Source organism: Balaenoptera musculus, chromosome 1 (genome assembly GCF_009873245.2).
Source record: "Balaenoptera musculus isolate JJ_BM4_2016_0621 chromosome 1, mBalMus1.pri.v3, whole genome shotgun sequence".
NCBI classification, from domain to species: Eukaryota; Metazoa; Chordata; class Mammalia; order Artiodactyla; family Balaenopteridae; genus Balaenoptera; species Balaenoptera musculus.
This window is the reverse complement of record NC_045785.1, coordinates 8,493,389-8,514,793: the sequence shown is the minus strand read 5'-3', so window position 1 is coordinate 8,514,793 and position 21,405 is coordinate 8,493,389. Positions and strand designations below refer to the sequence as shown.

At 43.7% G+C, this 21,405-nt stretch overlaps 1 protein-coding gene across 1 annotated transcript in view; it reads left to right on the top strand.

Annotated features, from left to right (window-relative positions):
* The window catches only part of MTOR (mechanistic target of rapamycin kinase), a 126,228-nt gene that overhangs the window by 32,278 nt on the left and 72,545 nt on the right, over nt 1-21,405 (top strand). Inside the window, 9 exon segments of the mRNA XM_036841417.1 lie at nt 5,113-5,199; nt 8,540-8,707; nt 9,209-9,321; nt 9,639-9,801; nt 10,907-10,999; nt 11,689-11,835; nt 16,608-16,750; nt 19,426-19,588; nt 19,717-19,862. Of these exon segments, the coding sequence (XP_036697312.1) occupies nt 5,113-5,199; nt 8,540-8,707; nt 9,209-9,321; nt 9,639-9,801; nt 10,907-10,999; nt 11,689-11,835; nt 16,608-16,750; nt 19,426-19,588; nt 19,717-19,862 (1,223 nt within the window).

The window sequence follows — 21,405 nt, the reverse complement described above, 5'->3', positions numbered from 1 at the left end:
CATATAAATAGTATATGACCAGTATTAGTATTAACAATATGATTACTGAATGCAGTTCAAGGTCTTTTACAATTTGTTATTGTTTTTAGGATGTGTCTTATTGGGGATATACACCAAAATACTGTGTTCAAAGTCACTTGAAATAATTTTTCCTTCCTCTATCATTTACTATTGCTGCTATAACAAATCACCACCAATTTAGTAACTTGAAACAACACAAATTGATTATCTTACAGCTCTTTAGGTCATAAGTCTGGCATAGATCATACTGAACTACAGTCAGGGTGCCATTAAGGCTGTGTTCCTTTCTGGAGGCTCTAGGGGGAACCCCTTTCCTTGCTTTTTCTAGCTTCTAGAGGCTGCCTGCATTCTTTGGCCTCCTTCCTCCATCTTCAAAGTCAGCAACATTGTATCTCTTTGACTCTCCTTTTTCCCTCAAATCTTTCTCTCTGAATATAACCAGGAAAGGTTCTCTGCTTTTAAGGACTCCTGTGATTAGATTGGGCCCACCGGGATAATCTCCCCATCTCAGCGTCCTGCTCCCTAATCACATCTTCGGAAGTCCCCTTTGTCATGTAAAGTAATTTATTCACAGGTTCTAGGGATTAGGACATGGACGTTTTTTGGGTACCGAAATTCTGCCTACCACACTTCCCCCTAAGCTAACCAGTTTTATCAGTTTTTAAATTTATCTTTTCAGTATTTATTTTTGAAAATATAAGGAAATATATGTCCCCCACCTTCCTTCCTCCGAAGAATAACATAATATAAACTTTCTGAATCTTACTTTTTTCCACTTTCACAGCAGCATATCCTGGAGTTCATGCCATAGCAGTATAGTGAGAATGTCTTCATTCCTTTAGAGGCAATTGGTACTTCATTGTGTGAACATGCCATAGCTATTTGACCAGTCCCTGTTGATGACTGTGTTTTTCCAGTCTTTGATATTTAAAATAATGCTGCAATGAAAAGCTTTGTGTATACATCATTTTCACCTCTGTTTCTTCTTGTACTTAAATGGCTTCACCTTTTACATTTAGATCTTTGAGCTCTTTGGAATATGTCCCAGTGTACAGTATGAGGAATGCATCCAATTCTATCTTTTTCACCCATAAAATTTGACTTGCATACCTTATTTAACAAAGTCTAAAATTAGTCATTGTCTCCATCCTTTCCCTGAACAATATACAAAACTTAGAATGACTGATCAAAGTATTATATCTCCCTTCCTTCTTATGTTATTATCTAGTATCACTTTTTTTTAACTCCAAATTAAACGTTACTGTTATTTTATGCAGACAGTGTTTATGTTTATCCCTTTTGCCACTTCATTTCTGTCTCCCGTCTCAGAGCTTCCTCCTAGGACCATTTTCCTTCTCTCTAAGGCAAATTCTTCTGAGCATCCATCAAAGTAAATGCTCTGTTTTTGTTTATCTGAAAAAAATCTTTATTTCATCCTCTTGTAAAATCTTTATTTAGCTGAGAATACAATTCTGGGTTCTCCTTCAGCTGTACATATTATCCCACTGTTTTCTGACTTCTTTTGTTGCTGTTGAGAAATTATGATTCCTTTTTATGTAATCTCCCTTTTCTCTATGGCGGTTTCAGATCTTCTCATTTTTTTTGTTGTCCTGAAGTTTCACTATTGTAAATCTAGATATGCATTTCTCTTTCTTTTATCCTGATGGGGATTTGTGGGCTTTCTGAATATGATGATTCCACCCTTCTATTTTTTCCTTCCAGAATTAGATTCAACATTTAGAGCTTCTTACTCTGTCCTTAATGTCTCTTAGTTTCTTATCTGTGTTGTTCATCTTTGTCTCTCAGAGATGTATTCTGGATATGTCTTCACATCCATTTTCTATTCACTGATTCTTTAGCTATGTCTTTTTGACCTGTCATTGAGTTTTTAGTTCCTACTACATTTTATAATTTCTAAAGTTATACTAGGTTCTTTCAAACATGCCTAGTATTTTTGATAGTATCTTGTTCCTTACTCATATTTTTTTTTATTCTCTTATTCCTTTAAGCATTTTAAACAGGTTTACTTTATATTTTCTATCCAATAATTCCAATATACATAAGGTTTTTGATGAGTCTAATTCTGTTGTTTATTGTTTCTGCTGAGTCATACTCGCAGCAAGTCTGTAAGTCTGTCCTTATGTGTTTTACAATTTTGGATCATGCATCATATTCAGCTGGACTTCCCCTGGAGCGGTTAATACTGGAATATCTGCTCTGAAGTTGCATCTCTCTAGAGAGGGCTTGCATTTGCTTCTACCAGGTGGTCTAGGAGAACTTTTAGTTAGTTTCTTGGCTTAGAGTTTCTCAGGCCACACAGGTAGTTAAAATAACCCCCTAAACTCATATGAGAGTGGCCTGAAATTACAAACTCTTAGGAAGGCTTTTTTTTCCTACCTAGACCTCCCATCAAGACTCACAGATTACTTTGTCTCCTTTGCCAGTGGACAGATTTGGGGGTAGGAGGTTTCACCATTTTTTTTGATATGTAGCTTTTTGAAGGTCTGGCTTTATGTGAAAGGTTTCAGTTCTGATGATCTAATAACAACGTTTATCTTTTATGCATTACTTTTAAGCTTTTCATAGCAAGGGGATTTAGGAGGGGATCTAACCCACCATATTTTCAGGAACAAAACTACGTGTTCTTTTGAAATACTAATGTTCAGGAGGGAAAAGAGAAAAAAGCTTGTGAAAGAATCTAAGGGAGAAGAAATGAGGTGGCTACTCGGGCCCCCTCCCTGGGGATGAGGCACCTGCCTGGGGGTATCCGTTGATCCTTATGAATCAGCCACCGGAGAGGCTGCCCCATGGACACCTCATATGAAGTGACAGCAAGGATCAGGAGGCTTTTGTCCTTTCATCTCAGGGTTTCCCCTGACCTGCCATCCCTGATGCCCTGCTTTTCCTCCAGTTTAGATTTTCTACCTTCTTTCAGGTTCTGCATAACAAAAGTTTAACTAAAAAACCATTGTATTTTAGAGTCTCCTGTCCCTTGATCTCTGTAATATACTTTCGTAGGGACCATTTCACAAAAACTGTCAGCAGTGATTCTATGAGGAGGTGCCCAGGAGATAGGTAGGGATGGCTCTACCGAGTTGAACCTGTGTGCCATGTGAGACCAGGTTCTAACCCCCTTAGAATCCACTGGTGTCCCTGTCCTTAGAAATTAGTCCAAACTCTCTTTGAGCCCAGTTCTGTGTGTCCTATCAGTCTCACCTCTTCAGGTAATGAGTTCTATAAGTCCATTACTCACTATTTGAAACATACTTTTTATTTTTCCCCAACTTACCCAAGTTTTAACATGTGGATAAGGGTGAAAATACATATGTATGAAATTATTCTTGTTAATGGAGGGCAGCAAAGGCATAGAGAGCTATAAAAATTGGGGGGGTGGGGAAGGGAGGTTTACACTGCGATTTGCGACTTGATATTGACATGTAGCACTATCTGAGGATCATAACAAAATAAAAACTACACCCTGAAGACATCTTTAACCTGGAAAGTAGTTGGGATTTCTCTTACCTAAGCCGTCTTTACTCCCAACTTTATTTCGTGAATGGCATCTCTTAACAGTTGCAAGATACCAACCTAAATAGAATCTCCTTATCCCAGCCCTCCCTCAATTTGCTTGCTGTTTTGGTTCACAGTTTCTTTCTTTCTTTTTTTTTTTTTAATTAATTTATTTTATTTATTATTTATTTTTGGCTGCACTGGGTCTTCATTGCTGCACACGGGCTCTCTCTAGTTGCAGCGAGCGGGGGCTCCTCTTCGTTGCGGTGTGCGTGCTTCTCATTGTGGTGGCTTCTCTTGTTGCGGAGCATGGGCTCTAGGCGCACGGGCTTCAGTAGTTGTGGCACACGGGCTCAGTAGTTCTGGCTTACAGGCTCTAGAGCCCAGGCTCAGTAGTTGTGGTGCACGGGCTTAGTTGCTCTGCAGCATGTGGGATCTTCCTGGACCAGGGCTCGAACCCGTGTCCCCTGCATTGGCAGGCGGATGCTTAACCACTGTGCCGCCAGGGAAGTCCCCACAGTTTCTTAGAGACACAGTTAACTAATTAATTAAGACCTAATTAATTGAGTTAATTACTATAAGTGAACCACAATACCCATAATAGTTAGCTGTATTTATTTTAGAAAGTAAGTGGTAGTGAATTAAGACTGAATAAACAAAAGATACATCTGCAGTTAATTAAAAATTTCATGTCCATTTTTAAGTTTTCAGTGACTCCAGAAATCCTTCAATGATAGATGATGTTCATTGGGCATTTAACAGTATTTGTGTCCCTGTTCTAGTGCTTTCCAGGTATTAGCCCAGTTAACTCTTTTTTTTTTTTTTTTATAAAGGTCAAGCATCATTCTAATTGTTCATGTGTGTTATCTCATTTAGGATCCTACAACTCTTTTTTTTTTTAATTAATCAATTAATTAATTTATTTATTTATGGCTGTTGTGGGTCTTCGTTTCTGTGCGAGGGCTTTCTCTAGTTGCGGAGAGCGGGGGCCACTCTTCATCGCGGTGCGCGGGCCTCTCACTATCACGGCCTCTCTTGCTGCGGAGCACAGGCTCCAGACGCGCAGGCTCAGCAGCTGCGGCCCACGGGCCCAACCGCTCCGCAGCATGTGGGATCTTCCCAGACCAGGGCTCGAACCTGTGTCCCCTGCATTGGCAGGCGGATTCTCAACCACTGCGCCACCAGGGAAGCCCAGCCCAGTTAACTCTTACCACAAGCCTATGAGACAAGAATTGTTGTCTCCCATTTTCCCACAGAAGAGGCTGAGTGCAGAGAGATTAAATGAAGGTCACAAAGCTAGTAGGTAACAGAAACAGTTCAGAACAGCTAGTCTGGCCCCGAAGCCCCTGCTGAGCAGAAACTGCCTCACCTGGTGAGTAAAGCCACTGACATATTTTTCAGCCCTCACCACCATTACCACCGATGGTTTTAAATCTCATTCTTTGAAGCTTATTCTCAGAAGAAAGGGTGGTGCAGAAACCGATTCCATAGTTGTCTTTATTCATTAGCGTGCACTTGGGGTAAGCCTGGGAGTTCTACATCCTCCGTGGTGCCAACTTGCTGACCTCTTCTCTGTTTCAGTTTCTGTTCCAGCAGCTGGGAATGTTGGTGTCCTTTGTGAAGAGCCACATCAGGCCTTACATGGATGAAATAGTCACACTCATGAGAGTGAGTAGAAATTAATGCTTTGGCCTGTTCCTCAGTGTTTGGGTCCAGGAGCATTCAGCAGCAGGTTTGGATGATGTGGACATTTTTTTCATGGGTCATCATAGAGCCGTTATAACCTGAGGATAAAAAGTGGAGCAAGGTATCCCACTGGATTATGAAAGGGGGTGGAGGGGCTCTCGCTACAGGCTCCCAGGTACAAGAGTTCAAGTCTGAGGAGAAATCCTGAAGGAATTGTTCTGCCAGAAATAAACTCGAGTTCTTTGCCTCACACACAGCAAAGCAATTTCACTTTAACATCACAGTAGTGCTTTACTATTCTCACAAAAGCCCTCTTCCTTACTGCCTATAAAACCATGGCTTTAAGAGAGGATTGGGGATTGGATTTTCCTGGGGCCATTAAATATGATGGACTCCTGTCAGGCTCTGAGGAAGAAGGTGATGCTTTTCCCTGCTACCTTCAAAAGCATAAATGCCACCTTCTGACTGCAATAGTGTTGTGGTTTTTTTTAATACATAAATTTATTTATTTTTGGCTGCGTTGGGTCTTTGTTGCTGCTGCGCAAGCTCTCTCTAGTTGCAGCGAGCAGGGGCTACTCTTCATTGTGAAGCGCGGGCTTCTCATTGCGGTGGCTTCTCTTGTTGCGGAGCACGGGCTCTAGGCACGACAGCTTCAGTAGTTGAGGCACGCGGGCTCAGTAGTTGTGGCACGCGGGCTCTAGCGCGCAGGCTCAGTAGTTGTGGCACATGGGCTTAGTTGCTCCATGGCATGTGGGATCTTCCCGGACCAGGGCTCGAACCCGTGTCCCCTGCATTGGCAGGTGGATTCTTAACCACTGCACCACCAGGGAAGTCCCTGCAACAGTGTTTGAGAAGAGGCTCTCGTCGCAAATTTTATAACATGCTTTAAGTAGGTGCAAAGGACTCCCCATTGATGGCAGTATCGTTTTTCTGTATTGGGGGTGGGAGGCTGCTTCCTACTGTTCTCTATAATTTCAGTGTCTCTGCTGGGGAGATTGCTTTGCAGAGATGGCTGTGTCCTCAAAGAACTGGAAGACAATTATTCCAGTGATTTCCGTTCTTCTACACCAGACCTTTGTAGTTAGCTTGGAAGAAGCAGCAGGACTAAAATGAAAGTGGCTGGCTTCAAAAATGGAACTTCCCCGAAAATGAGTCTCAGAACTGAAAAACTCCTATTTGTATAAATAAGTAAAAGCTGCTCTGTTCCCTGCCTCCTGCCACAGGGGCCTCTGTACAGGAAGAGTTAGGCAGGATGCTAAAGAGCCTGCGGGTGGTGTTAAGGGGGTTGGGGGGGGGGCGGGGAGGGAGGAAGCAGTGCCCTCGGGGGTTGAAGCTGAAGTAATCTGTGACTTATTCCCCAAAAATGACTTTCGACAAAACATATAGGAGTTTGAGGCTGGGAGCCTTACACCTGCAAAATACAGCTTTCATTTCCTCCAAGATAGAGAAGGTACCAACAGGGCTCTTCTTTGGCTCTTGATCCTGGCATTTAGTGAGCTCCTCCGAGCCCAGGAAGAGCTCGGGGCTTTGTGAACAGTGATCCAGCCGACATCCCTGGGGAGGCTGCCTGGTGTCTTTGACTTAGAGAAAACCCCTTGTGAGGAGCCCCGATGACCCTGCCGTGGAAAGGTAGGCGGGCTTTCTCTAAAGAAGGCAGAGCGTGGTCCCAGTGAATGAACATCAGACAAACCACGGAGGCCATAAAATTTGTGGTGTTTCTTTGTTGAAGCTTTTTATCTAGAGAAAATAGCTTTTTCGAAGAGAATACCTCTCTCCAAGCAGAGAGAAAGAAAGTTTTACCAGCACCTTTTAGTATAGATTTTTTTAGAAATGTTTTTACTTTCTAAACTACTATGATTTAAGAACAATTTTTTCTAAATAAAAATACCTTAGGCTTCTTTTAAAGCCTTCCATCTGAGGAGTTATCTTTTTTTTTTTTTCCACTGACTTCTACTCTGAATTAAATGGGGGCCCAAGAGTATTAATAATCATATGTTACCATCATTAAGTCTCCTACTCTGGAGGTTTTAAAGAAGGCAGTAGGCCACTGTCTTTCTGAATTGATTTGAAATGACAGCTTTTCCTGGAGTGAGAGACTTGGACCAATTTGCCTTGCAGTACCGAGACAGGATCTGGAGCCAGTTGGCCAAGTTTTTATTTTAGTAATTTATGTGGAATATAATTAGATGAATGTAGAAAAATGCTCCTCTTGTGGCACTCTCCAGGCCTGAAAATGGTTTGGGACAGATGTCAGATGCTGTCGAGCAAAGTCTCAATCCAAAAGGGCAGGAAATCTTGTTAACACCGAAGTCACCCTCTGGCAGAGCCCAGGTGCTACCCAAAGTGGGACCACCCCTAGACGGCTGGAGAGCTCCTAGAGTGATGCAGGCCTGGTCGTTCGTTCATTCTGCCGGATGGGTTTGGGTGGCTGGAATATGCCAGGCGCTCTGCTGGATTCAGGGAGACAGAGAGGGATCGGAGGGTTTCTTGCCCTTAACCAGCCTACAGTCGAGTAGAGGGAAGGCGGCAAAGAAAATTAAGTATTACAGGTGCTAGAAGAGAGCAGAGCAGAGGGACCCACAGTGGATAATGGAAGGAGATAGGAACGCCTTCTTAGGCGAAGTGAGGCTTGAGCCAGGTCTGGAAAGACAGATGGGCTTAGCTGAGCAAAAGGTGGGATTCTAAGCCGAGAGCAGCATGACCAAAGCACAGAGGAGCCATGTAGCCTGGTGCTTTTGGGGAAATGCAGTTTATTTTACTTTTACATTCGAGGAGGGGGGAATATTCTTTTTTTTTTTTTTTTTTTTTAAACTACAGTGGAATTTTTTTTTTTTAATATTTATTTATTTTATTTATTTTGGTTGTGTTGGGTCTTCGTTTCTGTGCGAGGGCTTTCTCTAGTTGCGGCAAGTGGGGGCCACTCTTCATCGCGGTGCGCGGGCCTGTCACTATCGCGGCCTCTCCTGTTGCGGAGCACAGGCTCCAGACGCGCAGGCTCAGTAATTGTGGCTCACGGGCCCAGCCGCTCCGCGGCATGTGGGATCTTCCCAGACTGGGACACGAACCCGTGTCCCCTGCATTGGCAGGCAGACTCTCAACCACTGCGCCACCAGGGAAGCCCCGGAAATGCAGTTTAGTTGCTCACTGTGACTGACGTAGGTAGGATACAGGGAGGCCTGGGGAGAGGAGGATAAGGAAGGAGTCCCATGGCACAGACCATGCTCACTGCATTTGTGCTTCGTTTTGGCTGTCTCAGTTCCTTGGTTCATATTTCAGCAGAAGGGCCCCCGACTTTGCTCCTCTGTCTCTTCCCTCTTTATAGGAATTCTGGGTCATGAACACCTCCATCCAGAGCACGATCATTCTTCTCATTGAGCAGATTGTGGTAGCTCTTGGGGGTGAATTTAAGCTCTACCTGCCCCAGCTGATCCCACACATGCTACGGGTCTTCATGCATGACAACAGCCCAGGCCGCATCGTCTCCATCAAGGTGAGTAACCCGGGACATCCTCTGGAGAGATTCCCAGAGTCCATCAGAGTCCCTGGATGGGCATCTAAGAGACCCTGTTCTGAGTGACAGGGGGACGCTTGGTCCATAACGCTGACTCTAAAGAATACTGTAGTACCTGATGCGTGCAGTGTACAGTTTACAGGATGTTTCTAATCCTCTCTTGATTATCCTTATGTTTTGTCTCTTTTAATGGATTATTCTTGGTAAATATTTTATTTAGCATACCAGTTTTCTCTATTATCCAGCAACTTATTCCTTACCAGTTGAAATAAGTTCAGAGAAAGTGAAGTAACATATAAGTAAAATAAAATGACGGGGAAAAGTGCTACCAAGAGAATGTAATTCAGAGCCATTTAATAAAGGCTTTTCAGAGTCCCCAAAGAATTTTGAATTATCCATACTACTGCCGCCCTTCAGGTACTTAGATACTTGATACCTGACTGTATTTGTTCATCGCCGTGCCTTTACTCCTTTTTGCAGTTGCTTGCTGCAATCCAGCTGTTTGGCGCCAACCTGGATGACTATCTGCATTTGTTATTGCCCCCTATCGTGAAGTTGTTTGATGCCCCTGAAGTTCCATTGCCATCTCGAAAGTGAGCACCTACCCTTTAGGACTAACAGTTATCAAGCTTTTAATGTTTTGTTGAAAATGCCCTTTTCTTAAGTCCCCAGGCCATCTTTCTATTTTTTTGTTATTTCAACTCTCATTAGTTTAGTCCAGATATGTACCAGGTTTATGGAAATCTTCACTGTCCGCATCCCACAGGAATATGTGTTAGATCTCTGTACCCAAAATAATGTCAGAAGCCATTCCTTCCCGTTGGGTGCTGATTGTTAAGGTAGCCCTCAGCCACTTCTCTTACTCTTGGGCTGTGTGTTAGCAATTACTGTATGTCAGCGATTGTTGTAGGGCAGCGTTAGAGACAGTGGACCGCCTGACGGAGTCCCTGGATTTCACTGACTATGCCTCTCGGATCATTCACCCGATTGTGCGAACGCTGGACCAGAGCCCAGAACTCCGTCCCACAGCCATGGACACGTTGTCCTCACTCGTGTTTCAGCTGGGGAAGAAGGTGAGGCAGGAGTCCTCGACACGCGCGCTCTTCTGCCTTTGCAGACTCCTCCACTTGTTAGTCTGTAGGCCTCAGTCACTGACAAAGAGCTAGGAATTGTTTGTGCCTTTTTTTCCTTCTTTATTCAGCAAGTATTTATTGAGCCACCTATGTGGGCTGAGTGCTGTTCTGGGGATAACGCTGTAAACAGAATGATGTCCTTGTTCTCACTGAGCTTACATTCCAGTGAAGCAAAGCTACGAGACATAATTTATCTCATAAGAGGAATGGGAGGGAGTAGGGAGAGATGCTGTTTCTTTAGAGGCAGACCTCTCTGATAAGGTAACATTTCAGCAGAAACCTAAATAAAGGAAAGGCCCAACGCCAGGGAGCTGGCTGCAGGCAGAAGGATTAGCAAAGGCAAAGGTGCGAGATGGCAGTGTGCTTGAAGGGTGGGGGCAGCAGGAGAGCGGTGACTTCAGGGGAGGGAGCCAGGGGGAAAGTACTTGGAAAAGGTCATAGAGAGAACCTTGTAAAGGCTGTGCTGGCGGTAGGCATGGAAGCTAGGTATTGTGGCCAGTGGTTCTCAGATTGTGATCCCCGGACAAGCAGCATTAGCATCTACTTAGCTGGGCGCTCCTTAGAACTGCAGATTTTCATGCCTCACCCCAGACCTACCAAGCCAGCAATTCTGACTGTGGAGCTCAGCAATCTCTGGTTTCATATGCCTTCCAGGTGGTTCTGATGCCCACTAAAATTTGCACATCGCTGTTGTAGGCCATTATAGTTGGCTTTCAGTCTGAGCAAGACTAGAATTCTTTGGAGATTTTGAGCACAGGAATACTGTGATCTGACCTAACATTTTTCAGTGATCATTCTCAGTGCTGTGTGGAAGAATAGACTGGGCCAAGAGGGGAAGCAGAGAGACCATTAAAATAAGAGGCTGTTGCAGTGACACAAATGGAAGGTGATGGGGATGAGGATCATAGCACAAGGGGTAAAAAGTACCACAGAGCTAGTCCCAAACCCAGAAGTAGTAGCTGCAATGTGGTAGGGGTAATATTCTTTTTTCTATTTCCCACTCTCCAAAGTAATGGTTTCTGATCTGCTTCCTCTCTTGTTATAGTACCAAATTTTCATTCCAATGGTAAATAAAGTTCTGGTGCGACACCGAATCAACCATCAGCGCTACGATGTCCTCATCTGCAGGATTGTCAAGGTGAGCTGTGCTTTGTTTCTATTTCCAAGTCCCGCATTGTCTTTCTCAATTGGTATTCTTGTAATCTTAGCAGTGGGGGTATATCTAGCTTTTTAGCTCTGAACTAGAGATTGGCAAACTTTTTCTGTCAAGATAGTAAATTTTTTCAGCTTTGTAGGCTATGTGGTCTCTGATGAAACTACTCAGCTCTGCCACTGCAGCCTGTAAGCAGCCATATGCATATGTAAACGAATGAGCCTGATTGCGTTGCAGTAAAACTTTATTTATGGACACCAGAATATGATTCTCTAATAATTTTCACGTGTTGCAGAATATCAATCTTCTTTCAATTTTTTTTCAATCATTAAAAAATGCAAAAACCATCCTTGGCTCTCAGGTCCTACAAAAACAGGCAGCAGCTCCTTGCCGGCCCAGCTCTTTGTCACGTTTATGCCTCACGGTTGTCTCACATTTGCCAGTTGCACGCTCATACTACTAAGTCAGTGCTTGCCAGTGGCCAGGAGTGACCAACACAGACTGGTCTCAGTGCGGAATACAGCCCACCTGTGATTCGTTCTGTCCCTATGTGGAATCTTCACCTAAATCCTGGCTCTTCCAGAAGGTGTGACCCTCCCAAGGTTTAAGGATGTTTTCTAAACTGGGAGCGGCTTGTGGAGTTGCAGGGTGGTTCTCTAAATCTCTGGTTGCAGGGATACACCCTTGCTGATGAAGAAGAGGACCCTTTGATTTACCAGCATCGAATGCTGCGGAGTGGCCAAGGGGATGCCTTGGCTAGTGGACCAGTGGAAACGGGACCCATGAAGAAACTGCACGTCAGCACCATCAACCTCCAAAAGGCAGGTCCATCGTTTCCGGGGGGGGACTTGGAAAGGAGAGCCCCTGCTCTTCTCTCTTGTTCAAAACTTTCAGCTCTTGCTGTCTTCTGTTTAAAACAACCAAAAACCAAGCATCTTTCTGAAAATCTAGATACCACGAACTTAGGTCATTTTGTTTTTTCTCCAAGTATCTGAATTATACAATTTTTTAATATAAGGAAAATAAAGAACAAGGTGTCCTTTTGTGTTCCCTTGGAGCTTTGACAGTGGAGTGCATTGTTGCAAATAGCGTTCTCATTTTTTACATGAACAGAACACAACCAGTGAGCCTCCTAGTTAGCACTGAGCCTGATGCAGGCTCTTTAAAGCAGTGCTTCTCAAACTTCTCAGACTCATTGGGCTCACCACATGCTGGGGAGCTTGTTGTTAAAATGCTTGTTCTGATTCAGGCCCAAGCTCAGGCCTTGATAGTCTCCATTTCTGACAAGCTCCCAAATAATGCCGATGCCAGTGGTCCACGGACCACACTTTGAGTAGCAGGGTTTTAGATCTCTGCAGATCAGTACTGGATTCTCTATGCTGACCAAAGCCTGGGATATAACCAGCTTCTCATCATGTATGCCACCAGCTATGCACTTAAAAACAGGCAGTTTCAAAGCATCTCTAATGGATGGATCTAAACAGAGTAATCATATACTTCACTGACTTTTTTTTTTTTTTTTTTTTTTTTTTTTTTTTTTTTTTTTATAAATTTATTTATTTATTTTTGGCTGTGTTGGGTCTTCGTTTCTGTGCGAGGGCTTTCTCTAGTTGCGGCAAGCGGGGGCCACTCTTCATTGCGGTGCGCGCGGGCCTTTCACTGTCGTGGCCTCTCTTGTTGCGGGGCACAGGCTCCAGACGCGCAGGCTCAGTAGCTGTGGCTCACGGGCCTAGTTGCTCCGCGGCATGTGGGATCTTCCCAGACCAGGGCTCGAACCCGTGTCCCCTGCATTGGCAGGCAGATTCTCAACCACTGCGCCACCAGGGAAGCCCAACTTCACTGACTTTTAAATAAATATACCAGGTTGCTTATTTTCCACATTTTGCATTAGTCTTTAGTACTTCTAGTGACTGTAAGCAGCTCCCAGTTTGAATTTCAATGTGGTAGTTTTCTTTATTAGCAGCTGATGCAACAGCTGCATTTCGTGTATAGCAGCAGATAGAGGTAAAGTACTGGGCAGGGCTGGGTCCTAGTTGACTTGGTGTCTTCTTTTGGCCAAGCCCATAACGATTTGCACACAGAGCTGTGTGCGTGTGCTCACCCACAGCTTTGAAACACTGGCCTGTACTCCTGACATCAGTCTTCACCCACACAGACAGCTGCAAAGTGACCACTACTGAGAAACGTTTGATGGTTTAAGATGGAAGTGGTCAAATACCCCTGGGTCATGAGTGATGCTGCTCTACCTCTGTGTGTTTTGTAACTGCTAGTCCAAGACTTCAGGAGGAGAAAGGGCATCGACACCTGGCATTCTCAAGCAGTTGTTGAGGCCACCATGCCGACACCTCACATTTGAGGGAGGGGCCAGACAAGGAGGCCAGGTGCACGTTCCCACCCAGATGTTTTCAGCCTGCCTAGGTTCAGAATGTCCTTCCAACCAGGCAGCTGTCCACTCAGCTTTAGGGCTTTGTTCTCTCTATTTTAGGAAATTCCCCAGTGGTCTAGTTTGCTTCCAGAAAGTTTTGCTTTCTATCCAGGACTTGGAAAAATAAGCATAACCTTTGCCAAACAGAAAAAAGAATCTTAGTCTGTCTCACCTGAGAGAACAGATCAAGTTAAAAAACCCTAAGCAAAGCTCTCCACAGCTGACTCTCAAATCCATTTCATCGAAAAGTAAATTGTGCTTCTATATATTCATGTGATGATAATTAGGGATTGGTATATTTGTCAGTTTTAACCAGCTTTCAGAATAATAATTTGCCACCTCAGTCACCTTTCTGTTGGCTATGCTAATAGAGGATTTACGTAGTACAGAAAACATACAAACCATTTATGTGTACCTCTAGGATGCCTTCCAAGATTCTCAGCAGCTTTCCTGTCTCATGGTAATCTATTCGGGCTTACCTTCTAAATGAATAAGCTGGCGTTCCATCAGCGTGCAGCAGTGTAACCAGATGAGGCAGTCAGTGGCGGGTGGGTGAGGAGAGGAAACTGGCTGGAGTTTCAACAGTTACTGTAGAACCCAGAGAATTGAGAGTTGATTATGTTTTAAATTACAGAGCAGTGGGGAAAGGCCCAGGTGAGGGACATATCCTGTTTGATAGATTGTGCAGTTGTTCCTTAAGCTGAAATTTTTTGAAGAGCCTTTTGCTACCATTTATCAAATGGTACCAATGTTAATGATAGCACTAACCACCACCAACATTTGTTGAGCGCTTCCCATGTGTCAGGCACTGTTGTGAGCACTTTACGTGTACTGACGCATTTAATCTTCACAGTAACCCTATAAGTTTGACGCTGTCATTAGTGTCCCCCTTTTATGGATGTGGACATTGAGGCACTGAAAGGTTAAGTAATTTGCCCAATGTCAACCAGTAGATGGTGGAGCCAGGATCTGACCCAGGTATGACTCCAGAGACCAGTCTCTTAACCGCTGTGTGTTGCATTGCTTTGCCTTACCCAAGCTCAACCTCATATCATTAGAGGGCAAAAGACATTAGTAATGCTTCCTTGTATGTGTCTGACTTCTAAATGCCTTGTAATACAGTGCCGGTATCCAGAGACTCGCTGTGTAGGAAGGAAACCAGAAATCTGTGGATCGAAAAGGACTTGATGTTCCCATTTCGTTCAACAGAACAAGGTCTAAAAGTCTTTGGTATCTTCTTCTAGTTCAGGGTTCTCATTGTATGGGGAGTGAGAATCCGTCACATAAATTTTAATTTGTCTCTCATAGTATCTCTACTTCAATTTTTGACAAAAAATATTAGTTTATGTAATGTTACTCCTTGGTAACTCATCAAAAGCTATAGCAAATCTCCATTTATCCCAGGGAGGGTGATGGGTTTGAGTCATTGATGGTCAGGTGGTGTAGCACATGGGTGTCTCTTTCACACCCTGGACTACTTCACTTGAGAACTTCTGCTGTAACTTATCTGATTTCCCTATTTAGGGAGGATTGACATGTCTGTTCTGCCAGAAAAATCTTTTAAGAATATATTTTAAAAGTTAGGGATTTAGTAGTTAGGCCTAAGCCAATTCAACGAGGTGTCATTTTGATAATACGAGCCACCATGTTTTGCTCATCTGTTCCAGCTAGGCCCTTTAGCTGCATTATCCCTAAACGAGGAAGATTAAGACTCAGACAGCAGTGTACAAGTAATTTGCCCAGAGTCGCTACAGCAGGTGAGTGGCAGGGCCAGGGTTCCAGCCAGGTGTTTCTAACTTCAGAGTAGCAGGCACTCAGCGTAAAGCACTGACTTGTGCTGAGAGCACTGTGCTAAATCCGTTACACATATTAACTTAGTTAATCTTTTTTTTTTTTAAATCTTGGCCATGCTGTGTGGCATGCGGGATCTTAGTTCCCTGACCAGGGATTGAACCTGCGCCCTATGCAATGGAAGCATGGAGCCTTAACCACTGGACTGCCAGGGAAGTCTCTAACTTAGTTAATTAATCCTTAAAACACCCTCTGGGGGCTTCCCTGGTGGTGCAGTGGTTAAGAATCCGCCTGCCAATGCAGGGACACAGGTTCAAGCCCTGGTCCAGGAAGATCCCACATGCCGAGGAGCAACTAAGCGCATGCGCCACGACTATTGAGCCTGCGCTCTAGAGCCCGCGTGCCACAGCTACTGAAGCCCACACGCCTAGAGCCTGTGCTCCGCAACAAGAGAAGCCACCGCAATGAGAAGCCCGCGCACCACAGCGAAGAGTAGCCCCCGCTCACTGCAACTAGAGAAAGCTCGCGCGCAGCAACAAAGACCCAACTCAGCCATAAATTAACTAATTAATTTAAAAAAGAACACCCTCTGATGTGGGGACTATTATCCACACTTTACAGATGAGGAAACTGAGGCACAGGGAAGTTAAGTAACTTGCCGAAGATCAGACACCCAATACGTTACATACCTGGGATTTGAACTCCAGCCACTGAGCTCCACAGAGTGTGGCTGCTGACCACTCCCCTTTACTGCCCAGCTCCAGGGCCTGAATCTTTCCATCCACCTCCCTAAGCTGCCCCTGCTAGGACCTCTTGGTGCCTGGAGAGCTCAGAGTTTTGAGGAAAGTTGGAGGGGATAAACTGCAAAGTAAAAATTCAGTCTGTTCAGCTCCTTTTGTCTCATTCCACCATACTGCCGTGTACTCTGGGCTCAGTGCTCACCTGATGGTCACACTATTGAGGATGGTGTCAACCTGAGCATTTCCCCTCTCCCTGTGTGACTCTGCTGTAAGATGAGCCAGCGTCCCACTGCAGGGTGTCCCGGCCCCTTACACACTGCTGGAGGCCATTCGGCTTTGTTGGATGCATTCTGAGTGTGACGGTCCCCATCCACTCTGGGGCTGTAGAGGTCTCTGCTTTGCAGATAGAGTCCAGCGCAAATGAGGTGTAAAACAGGCTTTCTTTATATTATGAGAGTTTGCTGCTTTTGTTTTATGGCTTTAAATATTACTCTTTTGTATTTGTGCTCGGGGAATTTTATCATGAGAGGTATAATTTCATAAATCAAAGAAGTGGAATAATCATTAGCTAGGCAAGGGCTCTTTACAATTGGCCCTTACAGTTGATGGTTTTCCTTTGTCGCCTGTGGCATGATAGGCCTGGGGAGCTGCCAGAAGGGTCTCCAAAGATGACTGGTTGGAATGGCTGAGGCGGCTGAGCCTGGAGCTGCTGAAGGACTCCTCATCACCCTCCCTGCGCTCCTGCTGGGCCCTGGCACAGGCCTACAACCCGATGGCCAGGTATGGTGTGTCAGGGCTCCCTTCCTCCCAGCTTCAGATTGGGATCAAGAGGATCAGCACGTAGAAAATGTTGTATAAGAATTAGTTTTTATTAGCAGTAATAGTAAAAGGGTTTTTTAACTTTGTTAACCTCTGAGGGAAAAGATAAAAAGGCAAATTGAACAAGCTCTTATTATAGGAAAAACATCCATCTTAACCTTGCTAGTATACCTTTCCTTAGTAGATCTAGGTCCAAAACTTTAATTACGAAGTCATTTAACTCTGAAAACAACTATGTAATAGCTTAACATAACCTGTTTTCCAATAATAGTGATACTCCAGTTATTTATTGCTGCATTACAAATACCCCAAGACTTAGTGGTCTAAAACAACAGCAGTCTAAAATTACTTATTTTACTCACAAATCTGCAATTTGGGCAGGACTTGTGGGAACAGCTTATCTCTGCCCCACACAGTGTCAGGGGTATTTGTCCAGGGGCTAGAAGATCCACTTCCAAGATGGCTCATCCATATGTCTGGTAAGTTGGGGCTGACTATTGGCTGGAAGTTCAGCCCTGGCCAGGGGCCCTGGTTCCTCTCCACGTGGATTGCCCTATGGATTGCTCAGGCTTCCTCACAGGATACTGGCTGGGTTCAAGAGTGAGTGTCCCCAGGGGAACGAGGCAGAAGTGCATGGTGCTTGTATGACCTAGTCTTGGAGATCACATAGTGTTACTTCTGTCCCACTGCATTGTTGAAGGCAGTCACAAAGGCCTACTCGGGCTCAAGGGGAGGAGACGTGGATGCCACCTTTTTATAGGGGAGTGGAAAGATCCTAGAAGAGCATATGGAACAGGAGCTAGTGCTGCAGCCATCTTTGGAAAATAGAATTTGCCATAAAAAATACTACAAACCTGTAACAGTGAATCTTAGTCATTGAAAATTTGGTTTATAAAAAGTTTTAATGCATGTAAAAGATTCATAGTATGATGTAAGTGCATAAAATGGAATACAAAATGGTATAAATGTGTGATTTCAACTATTAAAAGTATATGTACATAGGAAAAAGATCAGAAAGTAATACAATAATGATTATCTCTAAGTAGGAGGATTTAAGGAGCAGTTCTTTTCTTTTTTATTCTTTTCCTTATTTTCTAAATTTTTCTACAATGGACAGTTCTTATTTATAACGAGGCATTAAAAGGTGATTTAATTAACAATCCTTTTCATTAGCAAGAAGCAAAAAATGAGGTGTTCCATTTCACTTTCATCAGCACAGCTGGTTTGCTATTTGGAGTGTATTTAGCAAGAATAGCGATGGTCCCTGAGGCTGTTGCTTGGATGCCATGATTTAGTTCATCTGATTTCTTTCAAATATTTTATAATGCTTAAAAATCATTCCTAGGACTTCTCTGTTTCCATAGTGTGCAGATTTCACACGCTCGGCTACTGTAGCGTACCTCTCATCTGCTCCAAGTCCCTTTTGGGCACACTGTCATCCAAAAGAGGCTTGTGATAAAAATACACATATGTGTCTATCCCCTTAGTGCCAAGTATGTTCATTTGGGAGCCAGCGTGGCCTTGGACCTAGATCAGAAAGCTTACTTCTTAATTTACACAGGGTTTCTTTCGGTCTCCATGTTATCCTTTGAATTTCAAATTTTGTTTTCTTCCATCAGATTCCAAAATTATATATACATCGATCTGACGTAACCTTTTAAAATATGTAATGAAAAGTAGATGTATAAGCGTCAGATGCTTTACCCCATACATTATCCAGGCATATCCTGTAGTTTCCAACTCCCCTCTCCACACATTCACCAAAAGAAGAGGGGGGTAGGATTAAAATTCAGATGTCAGGGGTAGCAAATATATTCACCCAAGTGGTGCTGTAGTGATTTTAAATAGTTGTAGTGATCCTAGAAATGATACCTGTGCTTCCAGGTCTTCCCAAGGCCCCAGCTGTTAGAGGTTTGGCTAAGAGAATCTTTTAAGACTTATGGATTTGGATTCTATTTTCTAATACTGCTAGTTTCTTAAGTTCTGTTGTCATTTTGTTTATGACCATCCTACTAAAGGTTCTGCTTGTATTTTGAAAAGCAATAGCAGATGCTGCCTTTGCCACTTCTGATCTTAGGACTTTGGACATTGCCTGAGAAGAAACATCCCAAGAATCATTTGAAGATTATTGTTTTCTGAATCTGTTATGTCAACTGCTATGTTAGAAGTCCCTTTCTGTTCATGCCCTCCAATGAAGAGAAGTGATGCAACCACTGTGGAGACAAGTTGCTTTTCTCTGCTCTTCTTTCTCCCCACGCACCCCGCCCCGCCCCCTCCCCCAGTCCCCTGTACCCCCCACGCACCCCGCCCCGCCCCCTCCCCCAGTCCCCTGTACCTGCGCTGTAAAATACAAGTCACTAGCCACGTGTGCTTCTTTTAACTTAATTAAAATTAACTGAAACTTAAAATGCAGTTCCTTAGTCACACTGATCAAAGTTCAAGTGTTCATTGACCAATGGCTACCATATTGGACAGGGAAGATATAGACCATTTCCAGCAAGTTCTTTTGGACAGCTCTGGCCTGTATAACCATAATCAGTGATGCCGGGAGTAGATTGATAGGTGTGACTCTGTGGCACCAGGCAGAGGCAGGAGAGACATTTCCAACATTTGTCTCCACTCCTGTCTGCCTTCAGGGATCTCTTTAACGCTGCGTTTGTGTCCTGCTGGTCTGAGCTGAATGAAGACCAGCAGGATGAGCTCATCAGAAGCATCGAGCTGGCCCTCACCTCCCAGGACATCGCTGAAGTCACACAAACCCTCTTAAACTTGGCTGAATTCATGGAACACAGCGACAAGGTGAGACTTTGCCCAATTGTCCAGATGGAGCCTGACAGGGAACCAGGTGGCGAGAGGGGAGAAGCGCCCACTCTTGCTTGTGCCCCGTCTGCCGTTTTCCTATGCTGTGGGGTTCTGCTTTTCTCCAGGGCCCCCTGCCATTGAGAGATGACAATGGCATTGTTCTGCTGGGTGAGAGGGCTGCCAAGTGCCGAGCATATGCCAAAGCGCTACACTACAAAGAACTGGAGTTCCAGAAAGGTCCCACCCCTGCCATCCTAGAGTCTCTCATCAGGTAGGCCATAAACCCTTTTTAATTGCTGCCTTCATCTAAAATGACCTCTCTTCTCCCACTGCCTGGTGACAGTTCGCTGGAGGCACTTGGAGACCTCTGCTCTGTGAAATCTGCCATCAGGCCTGGCCAGCACGTTTAAATGAGATGTGGTTGCAGATGGCTCTCCCCAGTATTCTAGCCAGAAGTGTCATTTCTGTTGACCCTTAGCACCTGGGCTTCTGTTGTTTTCCAACCTGTGCTTACTTGTCCCAATGAAATTAGCCTAGAAGCAGTTCTGTGGACAGAGCAGCCTAGGAAAGATAGATTTTACGTCCGGGTTAGATTGCGATCTCTGGCTTGGGACTAGGAGCTGGATTCTGTGCCTCAAAGACCACCCAAGGGCAGGGTGGGTTTTTATTGGCTAAATATGTTGGTGCCTGAGTCTTCCTCCTTGGAGTTCTATGAATGTAAAAGGCAGAGTCTGAAATTCAGTGGTCTTTTCCCCTCATTTGCTTATGTTCTCTCATAAGATGGTTTTGAGTCTTCTGGGTATGGAAAAAAATAGGTTGTTTAATAAATTTTTTGCTGTTATGAAATTACAAGCAGCCTTAAATGTTAGCTCCACAGCTCCTAGAGAACTGTTCACTTCCCCTAATGATCATCAGAGAATATTAACTTCAGGATCTAATTATCTTCATGTAAATGCTAACATGGTTGATTATTTCACTACAGATAGTTTAGGAAAAGTCACCCAGCTAGTAAGTACCTCCACTGTGGCTGAAACAGCCTGCTGTGTGTGGTGCTTCCTTCATTTGAAAGGAAAATCAAATAACCAAGTTCTCTGCTAGCTCTGCTTTTGAGTAGATGCTAAAAAGTGTTCCTTTAAACACTTTAAAAAGTGACCAAAAAGATAGAAATAGAATCGTTTTTGCCCAAATAAATTGGACTTTGAATGTCGATTTCTAAAATACCACATATGGTGACATTTTTTTTTTGACATTAACCTTGTCACAAAAAGTTTATACTTCAGTTATTCAATCGTGTATCTATAAAAGTATGAGTAAATTTCAGCAACTATAGGTTTTGATTAATGTAATACAGATGTTTTGTCCCTGCCAACTTTATTGAGGAGTAATTGACAAATATAATTGTATATATTTAAAATGTACAGCATGATGATTTGATATGCATTATGCAATGATTACTGAGATCAAGGTATTTAACACATCCATCACCTCTCATGGTTAACTCTTTTTTGTGTGTGTGTGGTGAGAATGCTTAAGATCTACTCTCGGCAAATTTCAAATATACAAAACTATATTATTAGCTATAGTTGCTATGCTGTGCATTAGATACTCAGAACTTACTCATCTTACAACTGAAAGTTTATACCCTTTCACCTACATCTCCCCGCTTCCCCATTCTCCCATCCCCTGGCAACCACCATTCTATTCTGTTTTTATGAAATCAGCTTTTTAAAAAATGATTCCACATATAAGTGATACTATACCGTATTTGTCTTTCTCTGTCTTAATTTACTTAGCATAATGCCCTCTAGATTCAT